We start from the raw sequence: 27,712 nt of genomic DNA, 5'->3' as shown, positions 1-27,712 counted from the left end.
GACTGACGATGGGGTCACATTCTGATTAACCCCTCATAATTTGGAAAATATCGTAAGTCAGATATGAATATGATATGAAAAATAAATAACTACTGTCACCAAATAAGTAAATAAATATTTACTGTAACTAACTAAATACCAGTAATTGAAAAGTAAATAAATGAATACAAGTTTATTTGGTTAAAAACAGGAAAAAAAACACTGTACGATATATTGTTAAAGACTGTATGAAAACTTGCTGATATCTGCATTTGCACTCAATGAGAGCCCTAAGTGCCAGAATGTGGTCGATGTTAGACTTCTTAGGCGTAAAACCAGGCTGCTCTGGTCGCTGATAGGTAAGCAAGTAGTCATGGATCCTATTAAGGTAAGGATGACCCTTGCAAGAACCCTGCCCAGCTCTGATACCCCTGTAGTTGCTGCAATCCAGACAATCACCCATCCCTTTCCATATAGGGACAAGAAGTTCTGTTTTCTAGTCAATTGGGGTGACGCCTGTCTCCCAAATGGAAACAAAGATTGCCTGCAATGCCAGGAGGACAGTCTTATCACCAGCCTGGAGAAGTTCACCCCGGATTCCACAGATCCCTGCGGCCTTCTCCACCCCCAGCTGGTTCACCACCTATGCAATCTCAGTGAGATTGGATGGTTCACAGCTAATGGGAGGATCAGCTTCAAGAGCCGTGGACCCAGAGATGTCCAGCATCCTAGCCGGTGGATCAGCTTTAAACAGCTGCTCAAAAGTAGCCGGCCAGCAGGTCACAACTGCAGTGTCATCTGAAAGGACAGTTCCATCTCCTGTCCTGACTGCGACTCTCCAAAGTTCAGATTCAGATGTGCGTAATGCTTTGATTCCTCTGTAAGCCGAATGTGGGTCACTAGACCACAGATGGTGTGTCACCTGCTCACAGATTCCTCTAACAGATGCCTCCTTATCTGCCCTCAGTGCAATCGCAGCTGTCCTTCTCAGTTCCCAGTATAGACCAGAGTTGCCATCAAGTTCTGCACTGCAACTCCTCTGCTTGGCAGAGGGTAAATTATAGTCATACAGTAAAATTAATTTGAAGTCATTATTATTTTAATGTAGTAAACATAGGACAAATCATATGATCACATATATAAATGTTAACAAGTATCATACTGCTATTACGTAAGTCTATAGTAATACATATTGAACGATATTTTAGGGGTGGCATGGTATTGAGGTGGAAAGCACTGTTACCTCACACTTCAGGGACCCGCGTTCAAGTCTCTGCCATGTTCTCCATGTGTCTTCGTGGGGTTTCTTCCAGGTACTCCAGGTTTCCCCCCCCCCGTGCCCTGTGATGGGCTGGTCATGTCCTGGGTTGTTTCCTGCTTTGGGGCCCTATAGGCTTCAGACCCTGCAACCCTGAATAGTATAAGTAGTTTCAGAAAACGGATGAACAATATTTTGCTATTCATCCATAATTGCTGGTCCGGCACAGGGTCTCGGTAAACCTGGAGATATGGGCACGAGTCACTGGATACCGTGGATGGGATGCCAAAATGGAGACAGCTGCTCAGCATATTTCCTGACAGTGAGAGGAAACCAGAAAGAAGCCAAGGAGAACAGGCGGAACATGAGAACACTATAGGAAACACCATGAGAACATACAAACTGCATCCACAGAGCCGGGGATCAAAGCCACGGCGTGTAAGACTACAGTATTTATAACAGTCTGACCCAATGTGCTGCCCTATACCTATATATTCATTTTTAATTGATGAAGGAAGCTTTAAAATTAATAACCTTTGAAAGGAAAAAGTTAATGTCTAAAGTGCAGTATGGGTTTTGAAATCTGGGCTAAAATATCTCATTAACATTGATCACGGACACATTTTGACTAAGAAATGCACTCACTTCTCCCAAAAGAACTATCAGAGGTCTGCTTTATGTTCCAGAATATAATCAGTGCTTATGGTCATTGTCATAGAGGTTATTTAATGGAAATATCTGCAATAATTTCCAGGGTCTTTGGATTTCAGAAGAAGTCTGGAGTACCTAACAGAAATGCAGAGAACCTCAGTGAGAAGCAAACACAACACACAAAGTGGGGGTGAGATGTGGAACCCCAATCATATTGGTATGAGAAAAGCAGGAGTACCAGCCATGCCAATGAAATCAGGAACTACTTTACCAATATATTATTAAAATAATGAAAGCAATATCATCTCTGTTGGAATACGGTCTGACTAAAAATAACTAAAAAGACCTTTGTTTTGAATAATAGGGTATTATTGCCATCTAGTGTCAAATAAGCAAATATCACTTTACATGAATTTGCTATACTGTTGTAGTACCTATAGTAAATATGTAATTCTTATAAAATTATAAATTTATTTTTAATAAGTATTGCCATTATAATTATTATTACTCTCATGAAATGTAAATATATATTTTAAGTGTTGCCATCTTCATTCCCTAAACGTAACGTCTCTTAAACAGAAATAGGACTATAAGAGAAATTCGAGTTGAGTTGGTGATCTGTGATTATGCAAAGTTCTCTGTTCCGCGCTACTTGTATGTGGAAGGATCTGCAGAGTCATACTAACTGCTAAGAAGTCAGCACAGAATAAACAATACAGAGTTACTCAGAAACAAAAGACATTTAAAAATATTTCATGTGCTTCTTTGAAAGTGGTGGGTACTTTAATGCAACAAACAGAACAAGAAGTGAGTGGAGCTGTATGAAAAATACAGATGTAATCGCTAAAAAAAAAAAAACTAAAAAAAAAACAGGCAATACTGTGGCCATAAATAAAACCAGGGAGCTGGCTTGCCAAAGAATTGCAGACAGACTAAATGTGTAAGTTATGTAAATAATACAAATGCCTAGTACAGTGGCACGGTGGTACAGTGGTTTATGATGATGCCTTACACCGAGAAAGTTCCTGGTTCGATCCCCATAGCCAACGGGGAACCTTCTGGGTTAACTTCACGTGTCATTCTTACTGTATAATGTTATTCTGTATTATTTGATCTCCGTAAAATACTTTCAATCGCATCCGTGTGAAATGTTCTGCACAAATAACCGTATCTCGTCTTTGGTATTTTATTAATAAACTTTCAAAGTAGACAGTAACTCAACAAAATATAAAAATATCTTCCTGTTCATATTATTTAAACTGATTTTTTTTTCCAATTTCAGTCATTGCATTGTATGTTTGACCTTTGGAATATGAGTACTCTTTTATTTTAATTATTTTAGAATTAATTGGAATGCTGAGACGTGATTGTTACGGGTTTTATTATATTGAACACATGACATGAGCAGTGAGAGCGCGGAATTTCGTCCGACGGAACGATCTTTTGGGAATCTGTTCTTTGAGACACCGTTTAACTAAGCGAGACAGGGCCCGTACTACGGGGTTACTGGCTTATCGGGGTAACTTGTCGGATTTAAGGTAGTCTGGGCAAAATGTAAGTGAACGAATATGAAGTCCATTTAAACTGTGATACCTTAAGTCCGACAAGTTACCCCGATAAGCCAGTAACCCCGCTTCTTAGTACAGGGGGCTGGTCCGGAGCAGACTTGTTCACTCGCATGAGTTACCATGGTACTTCAGTGGGGATTAACTGAGCCAGATCTAGACTTGTCGAAATAAATCGGACTTTCCCTTAATCCTGCTTCGCGGGAGTTTCATAAAGATTATCTTATTTGATTGCGCAAACTGCAACTAGCTTGGTGAGTTTAACAGCATAACACAAATAGCAAGGCTGATAACGCAGCGGTAAATAGCATTTGTGTCAGTCACGATTCTCATTCTGCTGTGTTTGCTGTTAGGGCATAAGAATGAGTAAAATGGGATCAGATCGGGCATTTCTTTGGGAAACGCCATAAAGTAAGTTACTCGATTGCCAGAAACTCCAGAATCATTTAATTCATAAATGGTGCTGCCAGAAAGTCCCATTTATTATCAAGAAGAGATTCAGTAAATCACAATTATGGGTTTCTTTCCGGAAAGTTGGGATGTGTTTGAGAGAGACAGGGTGCAGGACGTGACGGGGGCATCGCAGTGGACCCGGAGGTGGCGTCACTTTTCCATGATGAATGACCTGACATTCGTGGCGGAATCTCGCGATTTATGCATAATTTTAATAATTCCCGCAAATTCAGTGTACATAATGCGGAACTTAATGCACTTAAACTACCATGTGAAGATTGAAATGGAAAGATACATTTCACTTTATATACCTATAACAGCATTGGTTTACGAAAAAACCGAAATGTATACATTATAAGACGACGTGACGTCACAGCTCTGACCCCGATTGACCCCTCCAATTAATATGAAACCTGCCCTGGCCAATTGTGACTACTATAGTAATAATTTAATTGCAGACATCTAAAAACAGAATGTTTACTACCAAGAATGTAATTAAATTGGTTAAATATAGTATTGGGTTTCACAATAACATTATCATGTCAAGCTGTGACTAATAAAGTGACTAATAAAGTTTTAAAATGCTGGATAGTGCTTTATGGGAAATGGGGTTTTCCGTCCTCGCTGAGCCACTGTCGTTGTACATTTTGAACACTGCATTGTGATTTTATAATGGCGCAGGAATTCGTAGAGAGTCAGATTAAAGGCAATAAAGTTGTTTTGTTCATGAAACCGTCATGTCCCTACTGTGTAATGGCGAAGGAAGTCTTGTTAAAATACAACTTTAAACCCGGACACTTGGAATTGATTGATATCAGTGGACGGAAAGATATGGGAAGTATTCAAGACTACCTGCAGCAGATAACCGGGGCTCGTACGGTTAGTCCTTGATGATCTTCATAATGTTTGTCTTGTATGTTTATATGTTATGTGTTTTGTCTTCGGTAATTATTTCCGATCGCGTTACTGAAACCGTTACCTTGTTACCTTAGTCCAGATGCAAAAGTCGGGGGGGGTTCGGTACTGATTTGGGGTGAGTTTCCCGAAGCGTTCTTAACGCTACGTCGTTCTTAAGTTCTGTGTTAAAAGATAGAACTAACGAACGACGTAGCGTTAAGAAGGCTTCGGGAAACTCACCCCTGGTCCTTACCGGTGTTGAAACTAAACATACGGTCTTGTACACGAGAAAAGACTTTTGCCACACATTCTTTCATTTTTAAAATAATAGTGCACACAACGGAGTGCTCCGTAATATGACATATCATCCGAAATACTGTCATGGATGGACGGAAATTCCTTGCCTGCAATTATTTGCTGTATTCAGTTTTTCTTTTTGAATATCAAAAACGTCTGCTAATATGTGGTTTATAGATGCATATTCTTTTGACTTAAGTACATATAATTATCACATAAAATTTGATGTGATGTAATAATATCAAATAGTGATGGGATTTATGGCTCTTTGAGGGGATCCGGATCTTGGCGATCCGTTCCTTTCAAAGAGCCGTTCAAAAGAACGGCTCTTTTGGCTCTTTTAAAATATTTAGTCAGTTTTAAGAAGCCAGCTTGGGGGCATCTCAGTTTATCCTGGAAATAATCACTGGGAGGAATGATGAGGTGAGATTTGTAGTCAAATAATTAAAACTCAGATATCACACACCAATATCTGAGTTTGAATTATTGTGAAATATTGATTATTACCTCATTTGTCATGTGTGGACTATATTCCATATGGTTGCACAACATCCCTCTGCTTAGACAGTGACATCACTATTTTGGATTTACCTTTAGTACAAAGTGTGTGTATGTGTAAAGCTACGTTGACTTATGTTATTCATACAATACCTACTCACAAATAAACATCAAAAACAAAGCCGGCTGCAATGAATTTCTGTGCAAAACAGCTTTTACTACAAACACTTCCACACAATGTGGAAGTGAAGGATGCGTGCACAACTATCATCATGCTGTTAGGCAGTAGCACCCCTGCGCTGGGTGCGCCCCTCCCCCTATAACTGTTCTGTCTCGCGGAGGAGCTAATTTGTGTAACACGCATAGGAAAAAAAGAACGACAGAAAGAACGGCTCCCCTCCAGCCGCTACTCGGCTCCCATCGTTCATGTTTATGAGCCGTTCAAAAGAATCGGTTCGTTCGCGAACGTCACAACTCTAATATCAAATTATATATATCTATTTACAAAACTGTCTGTGCTGCAGGTCCCTCGTGTTTTCGTTGGGAAGAAGTGTGTTGGTGGAGGAACTGATGTGGAAGAGCTGGACAACACTGGGGAACTGCAGGGCCTACTAGAAGCCATCAGTGCCTTGCAGTGAACACCTCAAACGCCCACGGCTTCCCAGGTATGACCCTCTGACAGCCTGGTTGCTTTTCTTAAATCAGGTTTATTCATTCTGACAGGAGTCCAAGGTACTGTGTATGACTACCCATATGAAGGAAAGGTACAATTAACTCCACATGCTGGTAATTAAAAATGCAATTAAAACTCAGTCTTTTACAAATAAATAATTAAAAACAATTATATGAACAAAATAACTGAACTTGTTCGTTATAAAAATAGTTGCATAACCTTCAAATAACTATATGGCAGCAAATAAAGGTGTGTAGAGTAAATATTTAAGGTATTTGCGTGCTGCTGTGTTATTGACATAAGTAATGGCTATATTAAGCGCCTTCTTCCTTTGACAAAAGGAAAGCCTGACCTCACCCTACCTTAAGTCCCCTGTCCATTTTTCTCTGATCAGGCAATTCACCTAAAGTGCATGCACAGCTTTCTGTTCACACAACACACTAAAGAAACAGGTTAATTTATTCATCACTCTACGACTATCAGCTCAAGCAGGATCGCTTGTTATGGTATCGTCTATGTGTTCAGCACTGTTTCAAGTGTATCATTAATGTACAGAATATATAAAAATATGTTTTCTGTGGGTGGTGCAGTCTCGCTTCCAAGGCTGAAGTTGGGAATCCTGCCTTTACTCTGTGTTGAGTTTTCACGTTCTTCCACATGTTGGGGGCTTCGCTCCGAGTACAATGGATTCTTCTTGCCATCCAAAGACAACAACTCTGAGCTATTAGTTAAGTTATTAGTGGGCCGAATGGCCTCCTCTCGTTTGTATAGTTCTTATGTTCTAACTAAGGTGAATTGGGGTTTCTAAATTGCCGGAAGTGTATGACCGTGTGACCCTATGATGGACGAGCCTCCTATTTAGGGTGTTCCCCCGCTTTGTGGCCTGTGGTGCCTGGGATATGCTGTAGGGCCTCTGCCACCCTGTCTGGGAGGGGGGGGCTGAAAGATGGACAGATGGCCGTTTTCATCCAGACTTGTGTTAAGATGGATTTCGGCCAATGACGCATCACTGACTATGAGTAACGATGCTGGCTGTAGATTTTCACCATGTGTTCCCCACCCTCTCCTCTGTCTGTTCAGTCTGTCTGCTCCTCAGCGCACTTCCTGGTCACATGACGGAGCAGCGTGACTTGCGTAGCTGCCGCCGGCACTGCTGATATTCGCTGAGCTGCTGCAGGTATCCCCTGGACGGCCACCGCAACCTCTCTACTTGTTCCCTCTCTTCCTCTGCGAATATAGCCAGAAATAAATGCTCCACCTGTCCTGCTAACAGCCACTATCAAAGGCAGTTAAAACATACTTAAAATGCTTAGCTGATATGTCTGTTCACCTTTTTAGAATGAGAAAAATGTTATTATCCCAGAGGAAATTGCTTAGCACTTGTTTATTTTTCATGGTTTTGATATGAATATGGGCTACGGTTCTGTATTGGAGAGCTGATTGTGCTTTTCTGAATATTCTGATCTAGAAGCACGTAAAACAATAAACATGCATCAATTCAAATGTTATCAGTGCCATTACTGTGGTAAACTTCAGTGCTCGGTGCACTATACTGCTAGCATAGTGTCCCACATAAACCTGCGGTTGTCAAGTTTAAAGGGCTTACCTGACAGCTCCATGAAGTCTGGTTTGTGGCTGAAAATCAGATAGTTGTTGGCAATGAAGTGCAGGAGCCAAACGTAAAGCTGGTCTGCATTGTGGCACTGTCACAACCAGAACGTGCAGATCATTAGACGCCGAGTTTAATGCTTTGTTTGTCACATACATAGTTACACGCGGTACAATGTGATGGTTAATGCTTGGGTTCCTGACTCCAAGGTTGTCTTAACAGCAACATAATATAAAAGAGAGAGAACGTTAAACACAGTCGGCTGGTTTCCTAGTTTACCTTTAATACGGCAGCGAGTGTTTACGTCAATAAAATACATCTACGAATATTTTTTTTTAATTAATGAATGGATATTCAGCTCAATAGCCATATGTTTTATTGATCATAACTTTGAACTAAGCTCAATAAGAAGAGTTTTACTGATATGTTTTAATAGATTAATAATGTATATTTAGTTCCATAGAAACATGTTTTGATTATTACTGTATATTTAGCTTCGTAACAACGTTTGCTTAACCGACATGATTTTCATAATTATTACCGTGATAAATTGGTAATATTAAGGATTTTGCTTTACCAACTTGCATTTAATTGCATCTTTTTATAAATGTTACACATAATCCAAATTTTCACGCACAGACTGAAGCAGTATCTATAAATACTATTATGCCATTCGCTGGATGAATCGGTATACTGCCCAGAACCGCAAACAATCGTAAATAACCATGAATAATGTGCAATTGGCAGTAAAGTGACTGGTGGTTGTGTAACATGTCAAATGAGGAATATATAAGTCAATATTTTCATAAGTAAACCTGTCATTCCAGCTTTTGCTTTTTCGAAGCTGATCTTTTCTTGTCCAGGCATCGCACATTTATTTAGCAAACGATTTATCAAATGTGACATACGATTGAGGTTCAGAAAGGTCAGATAGGGTCCCTTGAGTAATTGGGGTTAAAGGTCATGTTCAAGGACCTGAGAGTGACATCACTCTGCCAGCCATTGGATGTGAACCAAGGACCTTCCACTCACAGGCACAGAGTCAAACCCACAGAGCCATATGCTGTCCTACCACTTCCTTCCTCATTAATGACTCTGTCATAACCTTTTTTTTTTTTTTTTTACCCTTAATCAAATGATTACGCTGACATTCATGGTAATGGATTTAAAGTATAAATCCATACGTACCTTTGCCCTACGGAGCAGTCTGATCACGCTGATGCCCGTGGTGCTGAGCTCTCTGCTGGGCATGCTCTGCAGGTAGGCACAGATGCACACCTCGCACAGATGCTGCAGCCGCTTCACCTGGTACATCTCAGCACAGACCAGCACAGCCATGGCGTGTAGCACGCTGGCTGCAGACAGACACACAAACAACATCCAAGTGAACAGAGAAAGGTCCACCATGGGAAAGCCATTAGCAGGGTTTTAGAGAATGCTGAGCCCTTTAGTTATGGAGATGTGAGAGAAAACGGTTAGTATGCACCTATTCACGCACCTGGGCAGCATGTGTCAGTGTAGAGGTATTCCAGGAATGACAGGAAAGTGTCTGAGGAGACTCCGTGGATGGGCACCACCCGGCTCCGGGCCTCGGCGTACTTCCCACTGAACATGGCCGCCATGACATCACAACGTGCCACTAGGACCGCCCTGTGGGCTGGCAAGACACTGCCTGAAGAGAATTCAGAGATGGAGACACTTTCAGAATGACATTGCAACAGTCTAGCTTTTAAGTAATTTCTGGTTTTAATAAAAGCATACATTTTTAAAACTTGGATGAAACATCTGAAATCACAATCATAAATGCTATTAACTTGTCAATAAAATATGTGTCTTGGTATTAGGGTGATATTTTTGTCTATCCATTGTCCAATACACTACACAGGTTCCAAGTAAACGCAGTGAATATGTCTTCCTTAGATGTAAATCACCAAGTCCATTATAAAATGATGGTAAGTGGGGTGAAAAGTCACCTTGCACCATGAAAATGACGTCGGAGCAGAGGGGGGAGTTGAGCAGATTGCCAAGGGAGTGAGGTGGTTGTTGGGAGGAGTGACTGAGGGTGTCCCTTGAACCCTGAACACAGAGACATGAATTTCTGTTAGTCTTCCTAAGGAGGCTAGATCTCTCCCGAAACATTTTTTCTCTTCTAATTTCAATGTATAAAACTTCTACCTTATAATAAGGAGAAAGAAAACTACAGTAAACTTACTCTTCAGTTTCTATCTCTGAGCTTCTATACCAACAAAGTCGTTTATGTGTCCAAAAACATTGCATGACATATACTGCAGTAAATGCATTTTAACTCTTCATAAGAAATGTTATTTTAATGTTACCTCAATGTATATACATTTCATGCATTTATTCAAATGAATACTTTTATTATCATATGAATCCATCCACCATCGATCTGATCCCAGGCCGGGTTGTGGGAGGGCTTGGAACCAATCCCGGGCAGCACAGGCCACAAGGCTGGGGTACAACCTGAAGATGGGTTTGGCTATCCAGGCCATCCCGAGTTACGAACCGTATGTACCTGTTCCGACTTACCTGGAAATTCAGCTTAAAAGACAGACTTGAGGAACAAATCTCATTCGTAACCACGGATTGCCTGTATTATATATATATATATATATATCAGATCATTAGCATCCTTTACCAGGCAATCCCTGCATTGTGCCCTATGCTTCCTGGATACCAGGTCCGCCAGTGACCATGTCTGAGATGGGTGGACATTTTCCACAAATTATATAGTAAATAAACCAGAAAGGATGCTATCCGAACAGCACCAATGTATTCTCCAGACAGCCCTATTCCCCTACAGCCAGAGGCGCATCTTGTCAGCAGGCAGGGCAGGCAGCTGCTTGGGGCCCCCAAGTCACTAGATGGCGATCATTTATTAAAATGATGACAAAAACTGGTTAGAGGGGGGGCCCCCAGTGAATTTTTGCTTGTGGCCCCAACAAACCCTAGGATCGCCTCTGCCTACAGCCCATCTAATTCTTACTCCTTCCATACCCCAACCTTTAAAATTTCTAAAACTACTTGATGGATCAACTACAAGTGTGAAAGCCAGTAAATGTGTTTTTACGAGAATGCTCTGAGTTCTACTCGCGACACATAGCTATAATTACACCTATTCAATTATTGCACATTACACTTACATGCCGTTTTGCACAATCTTTCCCCACCAATTAGTTGTTTAACTATTTCGTTGTGTTTTTATGTCGATGTCTTAAAATGTCATTGTTATTATATTCTTTATATAGTTATATATTAATTACTTCTCATTTGCACTATGACCAATATTTTCTATGACACAACAGCAAGGACTGTTACAGACACACTAATGAATATATGGAGCACTAGTGGGGCCACAGATTTTTTTTTTATTTCATGGGCATAATGTACTAAATTGTATGCAAAATTTTAATTAATGTGCCCATGAAATACTAAAGTGTACAAACATACTGTTTTGTGCTCTCAATTTGCTATTTCAAACTCATTAATTTTTTAATTTAACCTTTCAGTGATTTGTGTTTTTGCCTATAGAAAATATGCCCACAAATCCAAAAGCTGGAGTGAATTGTGTGAATACTGTGCGTTTTACGGTAGTAAGTTTATTTGCTCAAATCTTTGAGATAACACATATATGTCAATTGGGTACAGACAATTGATGGATGGATGTCTTCCATTCTAACTTCTTATACTGGTAGACTTACTAGTTGCAACTAATTCTAATATGGAAATTAGGTGTTATTGTCATCTAATTATTAATACTGCACATGGTAATAACTAATATATGCATACATCTCTGAGCTCATATCTTTATAATAATACAAATATGTCTCCCCTTTCTAAATTTATTCTCCTGAACTTTCCTGTACAAAAACTACACCTCGTGGTCATTTAAATACCATTTACATATTAACGTATCAGGCTTTTTTAAAATGAATTTAATTCAAATAATTTATTTATAGCTAGCATTTGTGCACTACAGAAATATGTGTGGTTATCGTGACCACAGTGCCAGGACTCCAGCTTTTGAATGGTGGACACAGTTACTTTTAATCTTGTGAGCTTGATTTAGTATTTCTTGGGCATGTTAAACTAAATTTTAAAAATCTGTCTATGCCCCCTCCTTGGCTCTGTGAGTATAACTAAGTAACTGCAACTGTGATTGTCTTCTGAGATCAGTATCACTGCTACCTAGAACATACTCACAAGCTCCCATTAAGGTGACCAAATACTTCAAACGGAATTGATGGATTCAACATCGTTTTAGCAATACGACGTTATAGGAGTGCTGATCACCGTTTTGATGCACCACCTGTGTAGGGCCCCCAAGGTGAACATATTATTTTGTCTGGTACCACCCACTGTTCACAATTGGCTTACATAATGTGTCGCTGTGGGGTTGGCCAGCAGGACTATAATTATCCTGTTACCAGCATGCTTTGCACTGCACCACGCGTGTCTCTAAATAGTACAAATTAATATCTGTATTTATGTTGTAAACAGTAGATGTCGTGTTTTCCGTGGAATACATGTGTTTCGTTAGTGTGTAACCATAACTGTTGACTTTATCTGTCTTAGCCACTGCTAGTATTAAGCCAATAGTTCGTGTTAATAAAGACAGCAACTTCCATTTTAAAATAGCTTTCAATTACTTTATTATAATTAGTCACACACTCACCACAGTATGATTATTTGCCCTCTGTATGTGGGTCTACTGCATCAAAAACATTCTACGCCCTCTAGTGTTGTAGAGTGACATAGAACGAACAAGGTGGTAGCGTCCTTTCAAGTATGGAACAGATCGGTCTTGCCTGACGTGTTTGGTTTTGTTTTGTCCAAACTTCATTTGAAGTGTGTGGCCGCCTTAAGAACAAGATCCGACCAAAAGTGAGCCGCCGGCACTGCAATCAACCGGACAGAATGTTAAGACCGGAGACATCATAGGAAAGCTTTGCATCGGAAGACAAAGCCTAGATTCATCACATTTCCAGTGGTGGTCAAAGTCCACTTTTAGGAAAAAGAGAACCATCATCCAAGATGAAGTCCTAAAAAAGAAGAAAAGCTAAATCCATCAAGCATGGAACTCAAGGTGGCTGGACAAGATGGGACCTACCTAAAATCAATCACAAGGCCTGAATTTTTCATATTTCCTTTGTGCTCAGGGCAGTGTATAGTGCTTTCACACTGAAGTTCCAGAACCTGGTCCCTGTTTACAAGCCCCTGGGCTGTCTCAACCGCAAACCTTTGTAGCTCCTGGACACTTCTGTTTGTATCTTTCACACCGCACAATGGGAACTGCGACCTTTATGGTAAATAAAGATGGGAGACGTAAAAAGCTTGTAGGTCAAACTTCACACGTAATTTAATACGAAACTACACTGACAACCCTAAACAATGGAGGATGAAGAAATTGTTTTGTTAGATATTCCTTAGTTATTGGGGGACTGATCGTGATCAAAACAGGTAATAGCCTTTATTTATATTTATTTATTTATACTTTATTTTATTCATATTTATATGACCCACGACACATTTATGACTCATATTAAGTCTGGCCAAAAGATCGATCTTTTGTTTTTCACAGAATAAAAAGCAATGTAATGCAATGTAACCAGCGATATAAGACAAAAGTACGTTGGTTTTTGATATAATTTTCTCATGCAGAAATATGGAGACGCAAACCAAAAAATTCATTAATGTACAGGTACATCACAAAAAATTAGAATATCGTGAAAAAGTTCAATATTTCTTGACATTTCTTTCAGAAAGTGAAATTCATATATTATATAGATTCATTACACATAGAGTGAAATATGTCAAGCCTTTATTTCTTGGAATTTCAATGATTATGGCTGGCAGATAATAAAACCCAAAATTCACTGTCTCAGAAAATTTGAATATTGTGAAAAAGTTCAATATTGGAAAGTCATGGTGTCACACCCTAATCAGGTAATTAACTCAAAACACCTGCAAAGGTTTCCTGAGCCCTTAAATGGTCTCAGTCTGGGTCAGGAGGCTACACAATCATGGGGAAGACTGCTGACTTGACAGATGTGCAGAAGATAGTCATTGACACCCTCCACAAGGAGAGTAAGCCACAAAAGGTCACTGCCAAAGAAGCTGGTTGTTCACAGAGTGCTGTATCCAAGCATATTCATAGAAAGTTTAGTGGAAGGAAAAAGTAAGAAAAGGTGCCCCAGCAACAGGGACAACCGCAGCCTTGAGAGGATTGTCAAGCAAAATCCATTTAAGAATTCGGGGGAGCCTGATTGGCCAGCAAACTCACCTGACCTGAACCCCATAGAGAATATATAGGGTATTGTCAAGAGGAAAATGAGACACACCAGACCCAACAATGCAGATGACCTGAAGGCTGCTATCAAAGCAACCTGGGCTTCCATTACACCCCAGCAGTGCCACAGGCTGATCGCCTCCATGCCACGCCGCATTGATGCAGTAATTCATGCAATAGGAGGCCCAACCAAGTATTGAGTGCATAGGAATGAACATACTTTTCAGAAGCCTGACATTTCTGTGTAAAATATCCCTTTTTTATTGATCTTATGTGATATTCTAATTTTCTGGTTTTATTATCTGTAAGCCATAATCATCGAAATTCCAAGAAATAAAGGCTTGACATATTTCACTCTATGTGTAATGAATCTATATAATATATGAATTTCACTTTCTGAAAGAAATGTCAAGAAATATTGAACTTTTTCACGATATTCTAGTTTTTTGAGATGTACCTGTATGCATTAAATGTAACTGAGATACAAAAATAATTCCATCTGCTTGATTTTTGCTCTGTTACTACTATCTCTTTACTATGCACTCCTAGGCAAGTTCCAAGTTAACGCCAGTTTCCATAACTGCTTTCAAGGAACTACAATCGGACCAAGTTCCTGGGGTATGAAATGACAAAAGTTCCTGGTACTGGAAAAAGGTTTTGGTTCCTGAAAAAGTTCCTGCGGTGTGAAAGCTCCTTATAATACCCCACCAACTTCCAGTCAACTTGCACCGGTGGGGAATGAGGGAGGACCCTGTCTGCAAGCTTTTGCTGTAAGCACCTTCCCAGTAGTTTATGTTCTTGAAAAGTACCTAGTCTGGAGTAGGTACTAAAAAATGGGTTCCAGTGTGATCAAACGTCACCCTATGGCCTCCTGAGGGAAAGAAAATCATATTGGTGGAATTGCAGTCCAGTGAGAGGAGGGCTGTGAAGACGTGGAAAAATGAAAGAAAGCAAGGTGCCAACAGATTGTCCAGGGTTGTTGGGATGAAGATGGGACAACATGGCTGTTTACAGTAGTGGGATGCCAAGGATTCCCTGCTCAGCTTGTGTGGAATCTGTTGGCTAAAGCTGGAGTACGAGGCCACGAGAGGACAACAGCTCTCCAAAGGCTGAGAGAAGTGGAAGAGAGGACCTCCTGTTGACTCTGACATATGAGGGAGGATATTAGTTGGAAGCCTAGAGGAGAGCTGCAGTGACTGAGCCACCACTGCTGACGTGACAACTGGAGAATGTAATTAAAGGTCGAAACACTCTGAGAAAGTTGGGCACCACCTGGGGACCCCACCTGGGGACCCCTCCTGATCAAGGCTACATCCATTAAAAATAGGAGTGAGAAAGCATCTTCAGTGTAATACAAATCTGTACTGCTTCAATTTAGGGGCAATCAGTCTCAAAATTTAATCAGTTCCAGTTCATCAAGCATATAATTCCTCTGTCAAATACTTTTTGAGTTATCGTCTTAACGAAAAAGTGCCTTAAGTGGCAGAAGTATAGTGTTTTCATTATGTATTTTGTTGTACATATATAAAGCACAATACATTGTGTGGTATACGTGAATTTTAATGGTACCCTGATATTTAATGTTAGAAGAAAATTATTGCCTGAAACGTAAATTTTGTAAATGTCAAATTGTATGGCCCTTTTCTCTGTTTTTCTGTCATTAGTGCAAATGTATGTAAATGTGATGTTCCCTCCCACAGTCCAAAGACATGTTCTTAGTCTAAACTGGAGTCTCTCAAATCCGAATCCTTAGCATAGGATTGTGTATATGTACCCTGAGATGGACTGGTACCCTGGACAGGGTCTGCCCTGTACCACATGGGACAGGCGCCAGACCACCTACAACTATGACTGAAATAAGAGATTCACAGAGCAAGCGTAGCAGTCAGAGCTGTCACCTCTGTTTGAGTAATAGTTTACTGCTGACTGTGGCAGGTCTGTCTTAAGGTCATATACAGGTCATATATTACCTTCCTTACAAGAACTCAAGTCCACCTTGCCTTATGCTGCAAATCAATAGTGTTTAAGCCCAATTGCTTCACAGACTGGCTGACCATGCTCTCTCAGTTATACGTCACTTTTGATAAAAAAACATCTTAAGTAAATGTAAAATTTCTAATTTGTATATTTATGGACAATACTTTCCTCCCTCTAAAAAGGAGTTAGGTTTTTTTTTTTGTTTTAGTTTTAACAATACTGCCATAAAAGACAAGAACATTTCATCTTAGCTCCCATTTGCTCCACTAGGTGGTGCTGTTTCACAGAGCATGCCTAGACAGATTTAGAAATGCTGTGTCACACAGTAAATACCTTTTCCATTTCGAGAAAGGATCGGACTCTGTCCATGAGCTCTGCCACCGCCACGGAGTTCTTCAGCTTCTCCGTCGCTGCATCCTGCAGTTGTTTCCACTCCGATGCCCCTGAGGCAAAGGCAGGGCTACAACTGAGATACATTTTGACAAAGACACACATCATACAGCCTAGTCAACTCCATCATTTTATATATCGTAACCGTGGAGGGGATTCCTTAAGACTATACAATACTGTTTGGATGTAATATTGTCAGTAGGGTGGAGTATCAGTGTAGTGGACAGCATTGCTGCCTCATGCAGTGTAGTGGACAGCATTGCTGCCTCATGCAGTGTAGTGGACAGCATTGCTGCCTCATGCAGTGTAGTGGACAGCATTGCTGCCTCATGCAGTGTAGTGGACAGCATTGCTGCCTCATGCAGTGTAGTGGACAGCATTGCTGCCTCATGCAGTGTAGTGGACAGCATTGCTGCCTCATGCAGTGTAGTGGACAGCATTGCTGCCTCATGCAGTGTAGTGGACAGCATTGCTGCCTCATGCAGTGTAGTGGGTTTCCTCTGGTTCTCTAAGTCAGTATTTCCCAACCCAGCCCTCAGGGACCCCCAAACAGCCCATGTTTCTGAGTGGGGGGGCTGTTTGGGGATCCCCAAGGTCCAGGTTGAGAAGCACTGATCCAGGTTCCTCCCACAGTCCAAACTCATGCACTTAGGTGATCTGGCATCTCCAAGCTGCCCATAGTGTGCATCTGAATTGGACTGGAATCACGTCCAGGTGGGTCCCCTGCCATATGCCCTGTGGTACTTGGGATAGACTTCAGGACTGCTCCATGAGCCTGAAGTGGATTAGTGGTTGGATGATGGCACTATGAATATTGCACATAAATGCAACCTTGTTTTTTAAAATGGCAGTCTTATATCCTATCTAAATATATACTCTGCTCATAAAAAATATCCTTGTGCCAATAAATTGGACAGGGAAAGCCCCAATAAAGGCCAGCTTTAATAAGGTGAAACTGAAGCTCGCTTTCTGTCCTTTAAACATAAAATCGTAAGTATATTAACCCCTATTACATGTCTGTATTTTGAAACAGGCCATCAGCTTAAAGGATAGGAAGCTGATACACATCTGCTTTTATTTGCAATTCCCGAGGAAATAACTGGGAAAGAGAAGCTCTTTATGAACAAAAGGTGAGTAAAAAATAGAGAAAATGAGGAGAGATGACAGAGCAAAGAGTATGTAAGGAGGGTCCACAGTGCCAGCTTCCATTTGTGTACCTCGATAGAGGAACTTCAGCGTCTCCCATAAACACAGGCACAGCAGGGGGTCCTTCACCACCAGGCGAGAGAGATGCCCGGGGAGGGGCACGTCCGTGCGGGGGGGCTCATCGAAGCCCCCATCCCACCTGGAGAGCAGGCCTTGAATAGCGTCCTGGCAGCCGCAGCGGGACACCGGCCTGTCCCGGGGTTGTGGCCCCAACAGCAGTTGCCGAAAGTACGGGCTGACAGAGCAGAGCACCGCTGCATGGGCCCAGCCCAGCTCCTTCCCAGAATCACTGGCGTAAAAGGCTACATCAGCAAACTGGACTCCACGCTCCAGAAGCCACTGCAGATCCCGCGAGAAGCTAGACTCCTCCACTCGCACGTTTGGTAGCCGGGCTAGACAACAGAAAATGAGACAGTTTTGGGTTTGGAGCTGCCGATCATGTTACGCATTGATTTTCTAACCTCTATGGAACTCCACTGACTCTCACCACAAACATTAATTTAGTAAAAACAAACAGAATTTTCCAGGGAATAACCTGTTGAACGCAAGAGGCTAGAGTTGGTAAGACAGTCCTGATATGTGGGTGGAGTCACACTTTACCTGGCTGCTCCAATTGTGGTGGGCGGGGCTCACTGACCCTGTGGCTCCGCCTCTTCTCTGGCCTCTGTTTTGCCTTCTGTTTCAGACACTGGACTATGAAGTACTCCAGCTAAACTCAGACACACGGAGGCTTACATTTAACAGGGCTGCTGCAACAGCTGGCAATACCACTGCACACATTAACTTATACTCAAGGTGGTCCATGTAGACATGCAATCAATTTAATTACTTTTCTTATTACCATTCTCAGTAGCATTTCTTCTAGTAGAGCTACTGCTAGCAACGTATATGATAATTAGGAACACGGAACAATGTATAAACTAGATATAGATCATTTAACAGCTAGCTAGAAGGTGTTTACGTGGGTCGACAGCATAGCATATCATCTAGGTAGAATTCATTACATGGTTTGGAAACTCAGACATACACCTGCTCATTTATAGTTCATTTAATGTCCATGCAGTCCTCCACAACTTCACCCATTACATCATTTCATGTTTTTATCATTAAAGAGGTTTATTTAGTCATTAGTTGGAACAGCGCAGTACATTGTAAAAATGAAAAAACAGGCCACTTCTATACCTATTAAACACTTAGTTATTGATTATTCCAGAGATCAACAGACGTCACAAAATGTACACTAAACTTTGATGGAATTATCTAAATAGTAAATATTTAAAATATACACATTTTAAATAACCTGCAAAGGAATAAGATTCATTAATTGGACAAAAGTATTGGGACACACCTCTTAATCACTGAATTTGGGTATTTCCCAGGCCCATTGCCACAAGTGTATATAATCAAGTACCTACCCATGCAGTCAGGTTTACAAACCATTTCCACAGGTGTATATAATCAAGTACCTACCTATGCAGTCAGGTTTACAAACCATTGCCACAGGTGTATATAAATCAAGTACCTACACATGCAGTCAGGTTTACAAACATTTGTGAAAGAATGGGTCCTTCTGAAGATCTCCGTGAATTCATATATTGTCATAGGATGCCACCATTGCAATTAGTCAGTCTGTGAAATGTCTTCTCTGCTAGATATTCCATGGTCAACAGTAAGTGGTATTACTGCAAAATGGAAGCATTTTGGAACAACAGAAACTCAGCTATGAAGTGCAGACGATGTGAAGCAGGGTCACCGAGTGCTGAGGCACATAGTTTGCAAAAATCACCAATGCTCTGTTGACTCAATACCTACCTGGCTGCACTGTGCCAACAATAAGGTTTGGTGGATTAGGGACAATGATGTGGGGTTGCTTTTCAGGGGTTGGGATAAGTCCCTTAGTTCCAGTGAAGGAAACTCTTAATGCTTCAGCATACCAAGACATTTTGGACAATTCTATGCTTCCAACTTTGTGGGAACAATTTGGGGAAGGCCCTTTTCTGTTCCAGCATGACTGTGCCCCAGTGCAGAAAGCAAGCTCCATAAAGACATGGTTGGGTGAGTTTGGTGTGAATGAACTTGACTGACCCACACAGAGCCCTGACCTCAACCCCATCAACCACCCCGTCGTCCATCCTTTGGGATGAACTCGAATGGAGACTGCAAGCCAGGCCTTCACATACAACATCAGTGCCTGAACTCACAAATGCAAAAGCCCTCCTAGATGAGTGACAGCTGTTTTAGGGACAAAGGGAGGACCAACTCCATATCGATGCCCATGGATTTAGAATGTGATGTCATAAAAATTTCTGCAAGTATAATAACCAGGTGTCCCGATACTTTTGTCGATATAGTGCATTTGGATCTTTAAATTTATTCTGACAGGAGACTGGTCTTCCCTGTGCAGTGTGTTGTCAATATAACAACATACTGAATACACCCCCAGAATTTTCAGGGGCAAGGACATGTTGTATAGTCCAAATTAATATCACATCTATTTTAGCTACAGCTGTTGAATGAGATGAAGATTTGGTACGTTTCACAGCAGAATGGCCACCGGGCGCCTTTCCATACTCAGCTTCAATACACATGTGATTAATCAAGGCAGCTGTATTACAGGAGTTATACTCAAAACTGAAAGGAGAAAACTGGATGGGAAAAAATGAACAGGAGCAATGCAGACTGGGCCTGGACGCCCAACAATAATGCCTTACAGAGAAATTAAATCAAGTCACTATAATTCAGGGGTGGCCTATCTTATCCAGAAAGGGCTGTTGTGTATGCGGGTTTTCACTGCAGCTCCCTAATTAGATCACTAATTAGAGGACTGATTGGCTGAGGAGTCCTCACACCTGGGTTTGAACAGCTGACCTAAACCTGCACACACACCGGCCATTTGTGGATAAGACTGCCCACCCCTGCTATAAATCCATTGTTTTTCTTTTTGAAGGCATTTTAGTCAGAATGACTGGAAATAATCAATCAGCCTATCCAGTGCTTATTTAGCAAGAACTAATTGCATGAAAAAATGGAAACCAGGTTCACAGCTTATAAGAGTGATGTGTGACTTATACATTCCTCGTACAGATATATATATATTTTTCCATTATGAGCAATCTTTCAGAAAATTTGTGGTCAAAAGTTACAACAAAATGATCTAGGGATTTACGGAATGACCTTTAGGTACCAGACAGTTACTGCACATTTGCTACTGCAGCTTCTGGATCTGCATTTGCGCCTCGTATGAAAACACAGAAGAACAGATTGAGAAATGCAGAGTCAGCCTGGACACTCACCACACCCCCAAAATAGCGTCCCACGAAGAAGTCGTTAAGCGAAGGCAGCTCCAGGTAGGTGGCCCCCAGGTCTTGGGACAGCTGCAGGCCCTCGCTGTGTGGCACTGAACTACGCCAATCAGAGGCACACAGGGGGCATGTGCAAGGGGGGCCATCCTCTAGGGTGGGGGTACAGGAGAGAGAGCAGGGCTCACACATACACCAATCAGCCATAACGTTACATCCACCTGCATAATATTGTGTAGGTTGCCCTTGTGCCACCTGACACATCTGAGCTCTGACCCATCTAGGCATGGACTCCACAAGACCTCTGAAGGTGTCCTGTGGTATCTGGCACCAAGATGTAAACAGCAGATCTTTTAAGTCCTGTAAATTGCAAGCTGGGGTCTCCATGGATTGGCCTTGTTTGTCCAGCACATCCCACAAACGCTCGATCAGATTGAGATCCGGGGAATGTGGAGGCTAATTCAACACCTTGAACTGTTTTTCATGTTCCTCAAACCATTCCTGAACAATTTTTGCAGTGTGGCAAGGCACATTATCCTGCTGAAAGAGGCCACTGCCCTCGGGGGAATACCTTTGCAATGAAGGGGTGTACTTGGTCTACAACAATTTTTAGGTAAGTGGTACGTGTCAAAGTAACATCCACATGGATTCCAGGACCCAAGGTTTTCCAGCAGAACATCGCCCGGAGCATCACACTGCTTCCATCGCTTTGGCTTCTTCCCGTAGTGCATTCTGGTGCCATCCCTTCCCAGCGGCAAGTAAAGAACAAGTAAAAAAACACAGATGCCCCCAGCCATCCACATGATGTAACAGAACACATGACTCATCAGACCAAGCCACCTTATTCCATTGTTCTATGGTCCAGTTCTGAGACTCACATGGCCACTGTAGGTGCCTTTGGCAGTGAACAGGGGTCAGCATGGGCACTATGGCTGGTCTGTGGCAATGCAGTGCCATACACAGCAAGCTGCAATGCACTGTGTTCTCACACCTTTCTATCACAGCCTGCATTCACTTTTTCAGCAATTTGTGCTACAGTGACTCTCCTGTGAAACCAGACGCTGCTTCCCACACATATCAGTGAGCCTTGGGTGTCCATGACCCCATCATGAACTTCCTTGGACCACTTTCGGTAGGTACTGACCACTGCACACTGGAAACACTCCACAAAATCTGCTGTTTTGGAGAAAGTCTAACCCAGTCATCTAGCCATCACAATTTGGCTCCTGTCAGAGTTGCTTACATCCTAACACTTCCCCATTTTTCTTGCTACCAAGAAATCAGCTTCAAGAACTGACTGTTCGCTTCCCTAATATATAACAACGCCCATGACGGGTGCCATCGTAATGAGATAATCAATTGTTATTCACTTCACCTGTTAGTGGATTTAATGTTATGGCTGATATGCATATAAATATACAGACGCATGCATAATCAGACACCCTGGGACTAACTCAAGCGATCAAAAAATAGAGAAAATTCCTTTCACTATCAGTCCGTAGAGAGAGACAAGCCAATCAAAGCCAAGATATAGAATAAATCACAGCCTGTGAAAGTCCAGGAATGGTAGGAGATGGCCTTCAGACCATTGTCAGAATAGCTTTATTGCAAAGGGAAGATGACAGCTACAAACAGTGACAAATAGCTGTAAAGTAACAACAGTGCTGTGTTTTTATTAAGCTCACACACCATTCAGACAGCATGCGAAGCTGATCTGTCATCTGTTTCATGTCCATTGTTTGAAGCATATAGCTTTGTTAGTGTGACAAATGACGACTAACTATATCGATTGTTATTTACTACAGGAAAACACATATAAATAAATGGGAGATATCCAAGTGTTTATGAAGTATTTAATAGTCTACATTATGTTTCAAATGTCCCTGATGCTTCTCCATTTAGACACAAACTGTCATATTTACCCTTCTGCTCCTTGTGGATCCAGTTGGGCGTAGCCTGAAAGCCCATTGTGTCATGGATCAGAAATACTTGCTTATAGTAGGTATCATCATTAAACATCCAATCAGGAGCAGCGATCAACGTGAAATGGCCATTTTGGTTAATCCATATGATGGGAAGGCTTCTGAAATCTAAAAACTGATGTACAGTGTTGATGACTGTGTTGATTGGATGTTTGATGGTGAGAAACAGCACAAGCAGAGCCACCAGCAGGTTTTCTGGTTCAGAGTCAAATTCCAGCTTGCACATTTGGTTGAAGTATTCAGGCAAGAAGCTTCAGCATTTCGATGTGCTGCAGGTTCTGCGTTTCCATGTCTACCCCCTGTCCTATTCTTGTGCCATTATTTTCTGACTCCGAAACATCCTGTTCAGCAATTCTTCAAGTACCAAGTACAGTGAGAGCGTTATAACCCCCAGGGCTCTGTCGTTCTTTCCAATTAACAGGAACTTTGATCAGGAGCTGCTTATTCAAATGACTTGAGAGAGATCTGCTCCTGTTGCAGCATCTACTGTTTCTCATGGCATGTTACCTGTAAGCATGGCACTAACATTACACAAAAGGAAGAAGGAGAGACCGGTTGTAGCAAGTTTGTATGTGTTAAAATAAGGTATCCAGATAGAAGACAATTAGACCAGGGAAATTAACTATTTTCTAAACTCTTTAATTCCCATAATTATTTTACGGCCAAAAAGAAAAAGAACAGACAATAGGAACCTTCTGAAGGGCTTTAGGAAATTCCTCACAGTTCTATAATTGAGGTGTAAAACTTAAACAGTTTAGTACGTACTATTAAACTATAAAAAAAAATACTGTTTTTAATTATAACTAACCCTGTGCTTCTTTCACTTATAGCAGAATTTAGTTCCCTTGTGATTTTATTTACATTTTTGCTATGATAATCATGATTTAACATTAACATTTGAATACATTGATTTTAAAACAAAATCCCTAAAATAATATGTTTTGAGCTCATGCTATATGTAATATGGAAGTTCATGTTTTAGGTGACTGTAATGCCAGTATTTAGGTAAATGCAGCTTTTTGTCCAAGTAGACACTGGATATTTCGTTACACATAAAATCATTATTTGTTTCTTCCATCAGCCAAGACAAATATGTGAAGCATACGGCATAGAAACAGAGAATATTTAATTCGAATAAATATTAAACAGCTATAACATATTACTCATTTCACTGACATTTATGGTAACAAATCTAGTATGCATGTCTTTCATCAGTATCATGCAAAGGACAAAGGATCATTTGTTTTAATAAAACATGCATAAATTGCAAGTAATGCTGCAGCGCAAAATGAATTCATTTCATTTAAGATACAAAACCTCAGATGAGCATCTTACATCCAGGGAACAGCAAAAGTCTCGGGCAGTCAAAGGAAATGTTTAATTACCTGTTTATCTAGGTAGTAAGTGTATATCTGCTCAGAACAAAAACCAAAATTTAATATCACAACGTATACCAATTACAATTAACACAATGAAAACAAACAGGAATTTCTTCTTCACTCCAGAGAATTACAGATATTTTGTTGGATGACTATAAGAACATCACTTTTGGCTCCTAAACTTCTCCGCAGGGGCACCTCAGCCATTCCATGTATTTGTTAAATTTCACCACCAACTCAATTAATCAATTAACTTAATTAGTTAAATAATTCAGTGAGGTTTTGATTAGCCAAACATGGCGTGCCAGTAACTGAGTCAAAAAATATATTGGGTGCTGGATGGTTGCTGGAAAAACTGGGGTGACCTTCGAAGAGGTTTTGAAATGGTTAAGCTAACACACTGATAGACATAATGTCATAGTTTTATAGCAACATGAAGACCATTTATACATCATTTCCTTTGACTGTCAAAGACTTTTGCATGGGTCTGTAGAAAAGACTCAATTACTGAGGTTTCAGCAAATCGTCTTATAATAGGATAACCCTGCTTCACGTTCAGGCATAAAGCAAAAGAAAATAGATCACAGCCGAGCACTAACCATTAAGGCGGGCGCCCACAGCCGCCACGACGACGGGGATGGCCCAGTGACGCAGCAGCGGGCGTATGCGTGGCCCATAAGTGTCTCGCAGCTGCTGGAAGGTGAGCTTGTCATTCACGGAGTACTTAATGACCAGAATGTCGGCCTGTTCCAGCAAACTCTGTGTGGTTACCCAGTTACTGTCCAGAAGGTCCTGAGTAAAGGGACAGAAGAGAAAGAGGTTTTACACTAGCAGCAATATTATTATTTTATTAACCAATCAGTTAATAAATCAATCAAATAATGATTTATTGTTACCAAGACACAGGTTTCCTGCAACAGTCCAAAGACATGCAGTTAGGTTAACTGGTGTCTCTAAGTGTGTGATTGTGTGTGTGTGCGTGCATGCATGCATGCACGCATGCATGCATGTGTCCTGCAATGGACTAGCATTGCATGCACCCTGCATCCCATCCTTGTGCACTGTCAGGCCTCCCTCATAACTAGGATAATTGTTTAGAAGATGGACAGAATATTGCCTCAGCCTTCTTCCTGGGGGACTGAGTGAGCCACAAACTTCAGGGGAACCCCCTACCACTGCAGCTGACTTCCAGTGAGTGATTCTGCAAGCCTGACCCCTATTTCACCTTCAGCCATCAGGTGGGGGCAGCTGGGCCCCCCAGATCACTCACCCAACGGGGGCAATCGTGCAGCACCACCCTGACATCACCCAGAACACGAGCCTGGTACTCGGCGAAGGCCGTGTTCAGTGTGTGGTGACATGGGGCAGCGATGGCCCCCTGGGGGGCGCCGTCCACCACGTCCCAGCGCCCCCTCATCACGCCCACCATGCCCCAGCCCAGGTAGCTCCAGAGCAGGCCACCCTGGCCGTGTCCTGGCTCCTCCTCCGTGGCGTTGTGACCTGGGCGCTCACAGCCCAGGGCCACAATGTGGACAGACCTGAGCAATCGCCAGCAAGTAGAAGAAGCAGACAAAGTCAAGTGGTGAACATGACTGACTTACTGAAATGTGTGGTGAAATGTTTTAGATAGAAATAAACAATATGTTAAATAGACAGACAGACAGACAGACAGACAGACAGACAGATAGATAGATAGATAGATAGATAGATAGATAGATAAAATGCTTTGTGTGTGCAAACAGGCAGTATGAATCACAAAAACGTGTAAATTGAAATAAGTTGGAGAAATAAAGTGATCGGCTGAATTTTAGCTGACAATGAAAGCATAAAACCAACATAAGGCGGTATTTGTGCACTCAAGATGAAAAACAAACGCGCTATCATGGGGAGAAAAAAAGTCCAGTCTTTATTCTGTTGCTAATTAACTATGCTTACCACGAAGACAAAGTGATGCATTATCACTGGAGGCAAGCTCAAAAGAACCGAGCAAATGCCTCTAAAGTCATTGTTACTAGAATGGTAAAAGAAATATTAACATCATATTGTTGCTTTATTTTACTATGTCATTTTATTAATTACACGTGGTGCAATAACGTGTGAAAGCGAAACGAAAACAGATAAAAAATATAGTACAATTTTACCATGATTTAATACTGGATATAAAACATAACTTACATGGTCACCCCGCCTCGACTCTTTTGAAGAAATCCTGGCAAACACGTACCCAGCGCTAAGATTTCACATTTAGTCTGCGGAGAAATGGGTTTTTCCCCAGCAGTGAAGGTCGGGATTTTTAATCCCGCATATCAGTCATTTCAAGAACGGAATGAAAACAGAAGAGTTTTGTTTTCTTCTGCCCTTGTTATTGTCGTTCATTCAAAAACAGCCCAGATTAAAGTGTCCTGTCCGCAATGGAGCCGCAGCAGAGACTGTAAAAACACAACAGGAAAGAAAGAAAGGAGCACAGCCAGCCCGCACCGTTTAGCAGGACGCTGCGCTTAAAGCAGCCCAAGTTTAAGGAGCGAAAAGGGAGCAAAACGCAAGAATAAACAGTACGGGATCTTCGGCAACACACCCCGCATCATAGTCCATCTTTAAATGACGTCATTGGAAGAGAAAAGAAGATCATCAGGTAGAAACATAAGAGGAGCTGAGAGAGTGAAGGGATCATGTTGTCGGGAGGATCGGGGGTCCTGACTCAGCAAGAGCGGGGATCCGACGCGGCAATTACAACAGCGGGGCTCTCAACTATACACACCGCCTTACACTTATTGTAACACTCCCGAAAACGGCATTTTCAGCCTTTTGGGGTTAATTATTGTTAATTCTGGTAATCCAGTTGAGTGAATTGGCATGGGAGGAGTTTTCCTATATGGTTCGGAATACCGATTGGGCTATAATGACGATCCAGTATCAGACAACCCAAAAAAGGTATAAAAACGAAAAGTATTTCTAATCAAAGTGATATACTGTATAGCCTGTATTTACGATGTTATATGATGAGCATTGTTTTAAGCATGATTTGAATGTCATCTTTGTGAGACATATATAGCCTAGTAATTCAAATAAAATGGATTTATGAAAATATTCTTCATACCTTAAAATAAATAAATAATCAGCACAGAATAGTTGCACGTGTTCAGAAGAGGTTATTTCAGGTGAAACAGAAAACAATGCTGATATTTAGCCAAAGGTTGGTAATGTCCGGAATCATATGTACACCGTATACATTTTTCTACGACACTGAACTCGTGTTTCGCGACGAATATATTGATACAACCTTTCACTC

The 27,712-nt window shown here is 41.3% G+C and overlaps 2 protein-coding genes across 2 annotated transcripts; one reads left to right on the top strand and one right to left on the bottom strand.

Moving 5' to 3' along the window:
- Positions 1-4,503: 4,503 nt before the first annotated feature.
- glrx (glutaredoxin (thioltransferase)) lies at positions 4,504-7,774 on the top strand. The gene is made up of 3 exons (XM_023811735.2): positions 4,504-4,785; positions 6,123-6,263; positions 7,352-7,774. Exons 1-2 carry the CDS (start codon positions 4,579-4,581, stop codon positions 6,234-6,236), a joined length of 321 nt encoding a protein of 106 aa, XP_023667503.1. The 5' UTR covers positions 4,504-4,578; the 3' UTR covers positions 6,237-6,263; positions 7,352-7,774.
- Positions 7,380-27,185, bottom strand: rhobtb3 (Rho related BTB domain containing 3). The gene is made up of 12 exons (XM_023811734.2): positions 26,599-27,185; positions 25,694-25,961; positions 25,023-25,215; positions 21,057-21,214; positions 18,364-18,472; positions 17,775-18,155; positions 16,501-16,610; positions 9,854-9,956; positions 9,379-9,552; positions 9,069-9,235; positions 7,878-7,974; positions 7,380-7,498 (listed from the first exon to the last, which is right to left on the bottom strand). Coding segments are annotated over exons 1-12 (1,881 nt in total). The 5' UTR covers positions 26,601-27,185.
- Positions 27,186-27,712: the final 527 nt, after the last annotated feature.

This window comes from Paramormyrops kingsleyae, chromosome 7, assembly GCF_048594095.1.
Source record: "Paramormyrops kingsleyae isolate MSU_618 chromosome 7, PKINGS_0.4, whole genome shotgun sequence".
Classification (NCBI taxonomy): Eukaryota; Metazoa; Chordata; class Actinopteri; order Osteoglossiformes; family Mormyridae; genus Paramormyrops; species Paramormyrops kingsleyae.
This window is presented reverse-complemented; position numbering and strand designations above follow the sequence as displayed.

What these genes read in the sequence shown, in the direction of transcription:
- glrx (XM_023811735.2), top strand. Translation starts at nt 4,579, where the DNA reads ATGGCGCAGGAATTCGTAGAGAGTCAGATTAAAGGCAATAAAGTTGTT. An exon ending in AGATAACCGGGGCTCGTACG is followed by an intron (nt 4,786 to 6,122) that starts GTTAGTCCTTGA and finishes TCTGTGCTGCAG; the next exon opens with GTCCCTCGTGTTTTCGTTGG.
- rhobtb3 (XM_023811734.2), bottom strand. An exon ending in TGTGGGCGCCCGCCTTAATG is followed by an intron (nt 21,215 to 25,022) that starts GTTAGTGCTCGG and finishes CCCCCACCCTAG; the next exon opens with AGGATGGCCCCCCTTGCACA. An exon ending in CACTGACACATGCTGCCCAG is followed by an intron (nt 9,236 to 9,378) that starts GTGCGTGAATAG and finishes GTCTGTCTGCAG; the next exon opens with CCAGCGTGCTACACGCCATG.